The sequence below is a fragment of the Polyodon spathula genome, chromosome 3 (genome assembly GCF_017654505.1).
Source record: "Polyodon spathula isolate WHYD16114869_AA chromosome 3, ASM1765450v1, whole genome shotgun sequence".
Classification (NCBI taxonomy): Eukaryota; Metazoa; Chordata; class Actinopteri; order Acipenseriformes; family Polyodontidae; genus Polyodon; species Polyodon spathula.
The window spans coordinates 86,810,537-86,820,587 of NC_054536.1; the positions used below are offsets into that span (position 1 = coordinate 86,810,537).

The window sequence follows — 10,051 nt, forward strand, 5'->3', positions numbered from 1 at the left end:
GCTGGCTGCTGTCAGTGAGTGAGCGTTGAGCGCACACAAGGCTAATTTCATTCAATAACTCCTTTGTCCTGTGAGTGCATTACCCTGGGCCTCCAAACCGGTAATGATTAATAAAAGCACAAACTCAATATTATTATTATTACAAAAATTGAATCGTGGGATTAAAAACAAAAAAATCAATACCTAAATCCTGTGATTGGGAAAAGTGTCTGGAATTGGATTCCCTACTCCAGACCTAGTGTGTTCATATCATACAGCTAGTGCCCTTCAACCCGCTTTGTTTTACAGATGATTTTCAAACTACTGCACTAAACACTTTAACATGTAAACATTTTGCTAAAAGTCATTTTTGACTGTACAAAATAAATATCCCCTTTATACTTTCAACAAATTAGTTTTTGGAAATACTGACTTCAAAACAATGTGTTTATTCTGGCTGTATTTGATATAACACAAGACACACAGCATTTTACATTGTCTCACCTCAAGTATTCAACATATAAGATCTGAGTTTAATAAACAAAACCAAAAAAAGCCTATATTTGTAATGTTTTCTCTCTGCATGTATGCATTTGTTGGAAGAAATGAATGTCTTCTTGAAAATTGCTTTTTGATTTTGTTTTAAATTGGAACCTTATGTTTTTCAGAAGCATAACCTGTTTTTGGACTCTTTAATTTAGACTTGTTTCAGCATACTTATTGAGTCTGGATTTTAAAATAATTTTACACAGCATGTTTAGTTGGTGCATTTTCACCGTGGTTAACTAATTATATTTTATTTTGTTCGGTTTTATCAGCAGCCATTTAAAGTACTTAATCTAGTACCGGTAATTATAAAATACCTTATGTCTCAGATGGTGGTACACGGTAGACTAGTATATTGGAAAGGGGTACAGGGCCTAAAAAGTTTGAAAATCACTGATCTAGACAATGTGGGGAAGATGTAAAAAAAAGGCCAACAAAATGCTTGGAAATGTAGTGAAAAGTGCTGAATTTAAATCAAGGGAAATAATGTTACAACTTTACAATGCATTAGTAAGACCTCATCTAGAATATTGTGACCAGTTCTGGTCACCTCTCTACAAAAAGGATGTTGCTGCTTAAGAAAGAGTGCAAAGAAGAGTGACCAGATTTATTCTGGGTTTAAAAGGCAATTCATATCCAGACAGGCTAAAATAATTGAATCTATTCAGTCTTGAACAATGAAAACTATGCGGTGATCTGATCCAAACATTCAAAATTCTAAAACGTATTGAAAATGTTGTCCCAAGGGACTTTTTCGACCTGAAAAAAGAAACAAGTACCAGGGGGTCACAAATGGAGATTAGATAAAGGGGCATTCAGAACAGAAAGTAGGCATTTTTTTTACACAGAGAATCGTGGGAGTCTGGAACCAACTCCCCAGTAATGTTGTTGAAGCTGACACTCTCCTTCAAGAAGCTGCTTGATGAGATTCTGGGATCAATAAGCTACTAACAACCAAACGAGCAATAAGCTACTAACAACCAACCTCTCCTTTGTAAACTTTCTTATGTTCTTATAACAAATACATGATGCACATGCACAAATCAGCTGTTTTGACATATAGGCAATCATTCTGAAATGACGTCAATTGACTGCCAGTCAGTTGATCGGTTTAAAAAAGGTTGTAAGACTTATCTGTTCTGTGTCGCATTTTGGGTAAGGCCCTTGAGAAGAGCGTCTCTCGTTGTCCTCTGCTATGTTTGATTAAGACCGCTGAGAAGAGCGTCTGTCGTTGTCCTCTGCTATCTGTTTGATTAAGCCCCTTGAGAAGCCTATATTTGTAATCTGTTTTGAGAAGAGCGTCTCTCATTGTCCTCTGCTATCTGTTTGATTAAGACCCTTGAGAAGAGCTTTGCTGATTGTCCTCTTCTATCTGTTTGATTATGATCCTTGAGAAGAGCATCTCTCGTTGTCCTCTGCTATCTATTTAATTAAGACCCATGAGAAGAGTGTCTCTCATTGTCCTGTGCTATCTGTTTGATTAAGATTCTTGAGAAGAGCGTCTCTCGTTGTCCTCTGCTATGTTTAAGACCCATGAGAAGAGTGTCTCTCGTTGTCCTCTGCTATCTGTTTGATTAAGACCCTTGAGAAGAGCTTTGCTGATTGTCCTCTGCTATCTGTTTGATTATGATCCTTGAGAAGAGCATCTCTCGTTGTCCTCTGCTATCTGTTTAATTAAGACCCATGAGAAGAGTGTCTCTCATTGTCCTGTGCTATCTGTTTGATTAAGATTCTTGAGAAGAGCGTCTCTCGTTGTCCTGTGCTATCTGTTTGATTAAGACCCTTGAGAAGAGTGTCTCTTGTTGTCCTGTGCTATCTGTTTGATTAAGACCCTTGAGAAGAGCGTCTCTTGTTGTCCTCTGCTATGTTTAAGACCCATGAGAAGAGCGTCTCTTGTTGTCCTCTGCTATCTGTTTGATTAAGACCCTTGAGAAGAGTGTCTCTCGTTGTCCTCTTCTATCTGTTTGATTAAGACCCTTGAGAAGAGCGTCTCTCGTTGTCCTCTGCTATCTGTTTGATTAAGACCCTTGAGAAGAGTGTCTCTCGTTGTCCTCTGCTATCTGTTTGATTAAGACCCTTGAGAAGAGCGTCTAGGAGATTGGCTATATAATGCTGTCTTTAAAGTTCACAACGTTGATACAAATCCTTACGTGAAGAAGAATAAAGAATTCTCTTCCATTTGTTGCACAACTTTTTCAACACACAGTTATGAGATTAGAAAACATTGGCACATTCTATCAACTGATACTATTGGCAGTAAAATATTTCACAGTATACCCCTTTTTACACATTATACAGGTAGAAATATGCGGGATATTTTAGTTCATACTGATTCATTTAAAGATACAGCAAAAAAATTCAACTGGGGTACAGTAATTAATGGATTCTTTCCTTGTGAGAACGCTATTAAAACCAAAACCTTCACAAGTCATGTTACTAACAAAAAATATACGATTTCCCAAGACTTGCATCTGATTTTGTTGTTTATTTAATCTCTTGCCCTTGGAATTTACGATATGTCGGAAAAACCAAAAGACAGCTACGAGTTCGCATTAATGAACACAAAAGTGCCACCCGTAGAAAAGACATACATTCGCCTTTGGCTAGAGATTTTGCGGAGAAAAATCACTCCACTTCGGATTTAAAATTCTCAAAACAGTACAACGTGAAAGAATTAATGGAAGAATTAGGTTTATCTTTTATTCCAAATTTGTATGAATTCAATTTTATTCCAAATTTATATGAATTGCTATAATCTGGATAACTGTTTGTTTAAACTCATTAGTTTATCAATATGCTACATTTTTATGATCCCTATCATTATTATTATTACATATGATATTTTCCTGTCAATGTAATTATTTAATAGAGTATATATTATATGTTCTTTGATGTCTATATGTTCCAATGTATTAATTGGTCTGTATACCTGTTCATCTGTTTTTAATTGAACACCTGACTCTTTAAATACCCAGGCGTTTGTAACCTGTTTAGCACAGCACTGAAGATGGTCAAACAACCGAAACGTTTGCACTGGCACTGAGCTCTTTATTTGCTTGTTCTTTGGTCTAATAAATGTTTTTTTTCGCTTACTTTGATTATGTAGTGGTTTCCTTGTCAACACTCTCCTGATCACAGTGTGCGGATCCTTTTTGACTTCTGGTTCTATATATTGTGACATCATTTTTTCTTCTATCTTTAAATCTGCATTAATTCTAATTAACATTAATTTGTATAAACTTATGTTTATATTATCATGCAACGCTGGCTATGAGGATCAGCCTTGATTTGGCCTCCCTAGCACATCAGCATTCACAGCTTTGTTTATTTGTTTTAAAATATGTGTATATTTACTGGATTTAATTAGTTCATTTTTTTCTCTTGAGTCATGCTGGCATAATCGTGTTCAGTCTATTTATCCATTTACTTTCTTTTATTCTTCTATATGTCGCATTATCTAATTTTAGCTGTTCTAATACTATAAACTTTACATAATGTATGACATGTCCTTGACTGGTGAAGTGCTGTACTATTGGTTTGTTAATTTTTTTTTCTAATTAATGAAAGGTGGTTCGAATTCTTTTTATATAAAGTTGTTCCAGTCTCTCCAACATATTTTATATCATCACATTTTTCACAGGCTATTCCATAAACAACATTTAGAACAGCTATTTTTACAGTAGGTATTAGTTTTTAGTGGATATGTGTTGTTCTTGTGTTTAATTATATTTGTACTTTTGTCCATGTATTTACACACTTTACATGTACTAGTACAAGTATTTGTAGAACCTATTCTGTCAATTATTATTTGATGTTTACTATGAACTAAAATATGACCTAAATTAGCTTCTCTTTTGAACGCTACAACTGGGGCCTTAAGAAAAACTTTTTTCAATGTTTGTGTTTTATTATGTAGAATCCGCAAGTGTTTCCAAACTATCTTAGAAATATTAGGCAAAAGTTTAGGGTAAGTCATTACTAATGGGACTCTTAATACATTTCTTTGTTTCACGTAAATACTGGTGCATGTCAGTAGGTTTACAGAAGTCTCAATTGAACCTATTTACTATGGTATCTAAAAATTCTATCTGTTTTCTTGTCCATCGAAGGTCCACCTTAATATTACTGTGTATTTCATTTGCCATTTTATGAAACTGGAAAATATATTCTTCTCCATGTGTCCAAACTCCAAAAATATAATCTACAAACCAAATGTATTCTAAAGGTTCTCTTTCCGATTTTTTAAGTAGTTGTTCTTCCCATTTCCCCATGTATGTACTGGCAAAATGCATTCCTAGTTTAGATCCTATTGCTGTACCATCATTTTGTTTGTAATTCTTATCAAAAAATGTAAAATAACTGTTTTCTAAAACTACGTTGATTGTGTTCAGCACTTCTGTTGTTGGTATTGATTTATCTAGTCTATTATCTAATGCTTTCTGACAAGCTTCTAAAGTTTCTTTACGAGGGGCACTTGGGTACAAGGATTTTAACCCTTCTTCAGCTGTGTAGAAAGAAAAGTGAACACAATGCAGTAAACTTCTTGATTTTCAAAAATTCTGAGATAAGAATAGAATGTTCAGGTTGTCTTTGCTTCCGAGTACAATTTGTACCAAAAGACTGACTGGTTCATCAGATGGTGATGTCTTCAGCAGTGTGATTATTGCTGTTGAAGTGTCAGGCTACTGGAAATGTCAAGGTGTTGATTGGAATGCTTCATAAATGTTCCACAAAATGATCTGCTAAATGTCTTTTAGTTTCCCCAGTGTATAATTGGTTGGATTTTGTGCTAATGATGCAGTACCCTGCTCCTTTAGAAGTACGTGCAAAGGGCTGGTGGATGTGGAGTGATGATTTAGGGCCTCTGATCTTAGTTTGGTAGTTAATATATTTCTATGTCATTGTGGCAAAGTGCCCGCCCCTGTGTGTAATTTGTGTTATATGTTGTATGTTAATGTTGGTGTACACGGGATATAAACGAGTCTGTGTAACACAAGTGTTTAAAATGTATATTTGTAATTAGGCACGAGCACTTCACGTGCAAGTAAAAAGTAATAATATGTGAGCATGGGGAATTGCATTTTATTAATTCACGTGCACTTGTACCGCGACTCCAATTGAATGATTGATTAGCAATCGAGTCACGGTACAGCTGCATAAAAGCAGCATGTTTTAACCTTGGTTCTGTGAAACAGAAATGTAACCAGTAACCTTCAAGGTCGCTGCGTCCAAGATTGCAGCAGGCTTGAAGGTGCTGTGATCTGTTCGCCACTTGATGAACTTTGACGCTGCTCGTTGGCGCATGCGTATTTCGATCACCTTGCATGAAAGCCAGATATGCAGTTGAAAGTAAATTTCACAATTTTGAATTAAGTGCTCATTTGTTTCATGGAGACAATGACATTGAGCAAACCCTCTACGAGTAATAAACGAAAATATGAGGCTTAAAGCCAGAATGGAAGGAAGAGTTTGCTTTCTCATCTGCAACAAATCGCTTACACGCTGTAGTCTATAAAGGTGTAACATTCAATTAGCAGGAGTTTCTGAAAAAAAATTATCCGTACAGGTCTTCACCATGAGGTTAAACCCACCACTTGTTTTCCAAGTCTGTTTGTCTCAGACTTGGCTAATGTTGTGTGTTTTGTGTTGTAGTTCATACATTGATTTGGCTATAGTGTAACTGTTAAACTGATGCGTTTTATACAGTCAACCCTTACTGATTTTTCCACAGTAAGGATGGTAAGACGTTGCAAACCACATAGGCCTCAGTTTTCCCTGAGAATAAACAAAGGTGGGTCCTGAATGGATTACTCCCAATTTAACCCGTTTCAACAACTAAAGGGACCAAGTAGTTCTAGAAGGCGATCGACTCCAAATTAGAAGCAGCTGACTTAATGATCAGCTGACCTTCATATTAAGCTGATTAGATAGAGGGGGATTACTGTACAATAATGTCAGAACGTCATTTGAAATTGGAATGTAATTCAGATAAGGCAGTTGATGGTCGTAAGACTGTCCTGTTCTTGAAGTGTACCACAAAGACATTGACAAATCCCTCCTTTTACATTTTCAGACAGTGGAAGTAGTTCACCTTTGCCTAAGTTTGCCTCCTCTCCCAAACCCAACAACAGTTACATGTTCAAACGAGAGCCCCCAGAGGGATGTGAGAGAGTCAAGGTCTTTGAGGAAATTTCGTAAGTAATACTTTTTATGTTGGCTGATTTCTGCAAGCAGTAGACAATACTGCTTTGTTGAGAAAGACATAGCAATTATAAGAAATATATCCCATCTGATAAGATGTTCACACAAACTGGTGATACTCAATATACAAAGATACAGTTCAGCTGTTTTTAACTAGAACCGTTAGTCATAAGAAATACAGTATGTACATGCATACATTTCAGTAAATTAGTTTTGCAGTGTGTGTGTGTGTCTACTGGTGTAGCAGTGCTGGACCTACGGTTCATATATTTATAGATATCCACTGGTAAATTATATATTTTGCTATGAATATGATTAGCTGTTGGGCCGCTCAGGGAAAAATGTGATCTTGGAGTACTCAATGTGATCTGTAATCACTACTTACAACTTGGAAAATCAAATCTGTACTTCCAGAAATGTTCGCTCAATTCCAATTTTCAAATACCATTTGAAAGAAATCATCTCACCGAGAATAGTGGTTACCAAGAATTACAATAGATGCTTACATATATAAACACTAACTTAATACAGCTGTTTCTCAAATAATGTTGTAATTGGAGATGCCTGAAATGTCTTTAGCATTGTCTTTATCATTTAACAAGACAAGGAGGTATAATCACATCTACAGTGGTGGAATCTGTGTTAGGTTTGGTTTGGCATTACATTTTCCAATGGCACATACTCAAGGCCACTTAGCGTGTCACTTCTATTGTGTTCATTGTCTCCTTTGCTTCTAACCCTGCAATTGTCTAACAACTATCTGTCCAGTTGCTCTGTGCTGTAGGTGTAAAGGTGTAAGACAGGCTGCTGTAGTTAATTATCCCATTGCTTAGGCTTCTCCAGCAAACGACCAGCATGATACAAAATGACCACAAAAAAAAGCATAACAGTTATTTACACAAATTCCAATTGAACGTAAACAAAAACCACAGCAAGAAACTAAGAACCTACAGCACAATCTGATGGTGTATAGCTTGCAATTGTCAAGAACCCTTTGTGAATCACACTTCTTGATTATAATTAAATTATAATCTAATTCTAGGGTCACAGAAATATTAAACCCATAGCATTCTGTTGGCTGTTGTTATGTGCCTCCTCCATTTCTATAATTTAATTGTCTTGGAAATGTTCTCGTCTTCTTATGAGCCATTAAGTCAACTATTTAAACAAGTACATTTTTAATTGGTTAGGAAAACAAAATTTGAAACGTATCTATTAAATGAAAATGGCTGTTGTTTTTTTTTTTCTTTCATAGGTCTCGTCAATCAAACTCAGTCCCTCTGTTTTCTTGTCCTGACAAAAACAAGGTAAATTTCATCCCGACCGGCTCTGCTTTCTGTCCTGTGAAACTACCTGGATCCCTCGTCCTGGCATCTTCTGACCTGATGCTCATGAGCTCTCCTGGCCCGGTTCCTGTTCTAAATGTTGGTCAAAGCACAGCCTCAAGCAGCCTTGTCACTGCTGAGCAGCTCTCCTCTCAGGTCTCCACTGACACCATCACAGCAGACTCTGCTGAGGCCCCAGCACAGCCACCATACCAGGAAGCACCACCAGAGGAACTCTCCTCGGCTCAGAACTAGGTGGTCATTTAGTCTCTGGTAGAGCAGGCCTTTGCCTAGTGAAGGGGCCTAATCTTGCTATAATAAAACTTCTGCATGGAGTAGCAACAACGTCCAGAACAAAAACGTGTAGTGTTCTAAATAGCGTATCTTTAGACACTTGGCAGGGATAGAACGAATCTCATTTTAAGTAACGCAGAAATGCTTGGAACATAAAAAAGGTTAAGTGTTTTTAGTGGGGTACTATGCATTTCATAGTTTATTTAATCATAGTGGTGTTGTGTCCTGTGTTCTGTTAAATATCTACAGTATAAATAAGCTATATATCAGTACATTAAAAAAAACAAACAAAAAAAAAAAAAAAAAAAAAAACTGTCAACTGAAACTGTATTGCTGTGTCACGTATGTTATGGATAATGCTGTATTTTTTCAGGATTATGTTTATAGTCAATCCAGGTTATGTTGCTAAACTTCTTTAATACATACAATGCAAAAAAAAAAAAAATGACCACAACAGTTGCACAGTGCCTGTATATTGGCCTAGCTTCAGGTCCTTTTTTTGAAGTCTAAACTCAGGTAATTTGGAATGTATCCACGTATATATATATATATATATATATATATATATATATATATATATATATATATATATACTGAATCCGTGGAAGTTAACAATAAGCATCACTCTCTTGCCTTTCCTTTTTTGTACATCTTTCCATATTACATTCCATGCTCTTGAAAAAAGTGCATTCTGATCCGGGGAAGGCTTCCTGGACATAACCAGCAGAAATGTGATGTCTGACATCACACTTGTGATTTAAAAAAAAAAAAAAAAAAAAAGTGTGGCATTTCAAAAGATTCAGGTGTTTCTCATTCTACGACTGTTAAGCTCTTGAAAATAAGTGTTCAGTACTAGGCTGAACATGATAAACATTCCACGATAAACAAATACCCCAAGTACACATAACAAAGGAACATATCAGGTTATAGTATACGATCTGTCCTGTTTGTCAGCCTAATTAGCCTATTATGTGAAGTGCTGCTTTTCTTTTACTGGATTCATATTTAGTTTCTCACTTTGACCTCCAAATTCATATCAGCAATTGAGTCAGTCCGTAGAGAATTAGAGAATGTGTATATACGTTGGCCTTTTGCCTTAGTACATGCTATTTCTAATTTACACTAAACGAGACAGCACCAAAGCAGTCCAGAACAGGTTTAAAGCAAAATGTTATGATGGGTTAGATGCTTTATTTGCTACCATGTCATGCACAACAAAAATGTAGCTTTTTTTTTTGTATTTCTTGAAATGTTTAAAATCTACTGTCTGAAGACACTCAAGCAGGTTTTTAACTTATTCTTGTAATAAGTAACATGAATGAAATTACATCAGACATATTTTAAAAGTTCACAAATACTATTATTACCCTGGAGTTAAAAACACAGTAAATATAAATATCTATTAAGCTATGATTGTGTGCAATAAAAGCAATGTAAATTGGCAAGTAATAACTTAAAATGTTACTCTAAATACTACCATTACTATATCACATTTACAGAATAGCAGAGGAACTAAATTTGAATTGTATATATCATTGTTGCAAATCTGCTCATATGTTTCTAAAGTTAATAACCAAACTCTTTTAAAAAAAAAAAAAAAAAAAAAAAAAAAAGACTAATAGTGTCCCGTGTAGAGGAACTAAAACATTCCACGTGTCTCCTACATCCAGAAGTAGATTTGTTTGTTGAGATACACTGCTTAAAAG

The 10,051-nt window shown here is 35.6% G+C and overlaps 1 protein-coding gene across 3 annotated transcripts in view; it reads left to right on the top strand.

Moving 5' to 3' along the window:
- LOC121313572 (glucocorticoid-induced transcript 1 protein-like) overlaps positions 1-8,643 on the top strand; it is a 77,638-nt gene extending 68,995 nt beyond the window's left edge. For all 3 annotated transcript variants that reach the window (XM_041246250.1, XM_041246248.1, XM_041246249.1), the window contains 2 exons: positions 6,599-6,719; positions 7,982-8,643. In XM_041246250.1, the coding sequence (XP_041102184.1) occupies positions 6,599-6,719; positions 7,982-8,306 (446 nt within the window). In that variant the 3' untranslated portion in view covers positions 8,307-8,643. The remainder of the gene's footprint in view (positions 1-6,598; positions 6,720-7,981) is intronic.
- Positions 8,644-10,051: the final 1,408 nt, after the last annotated feature.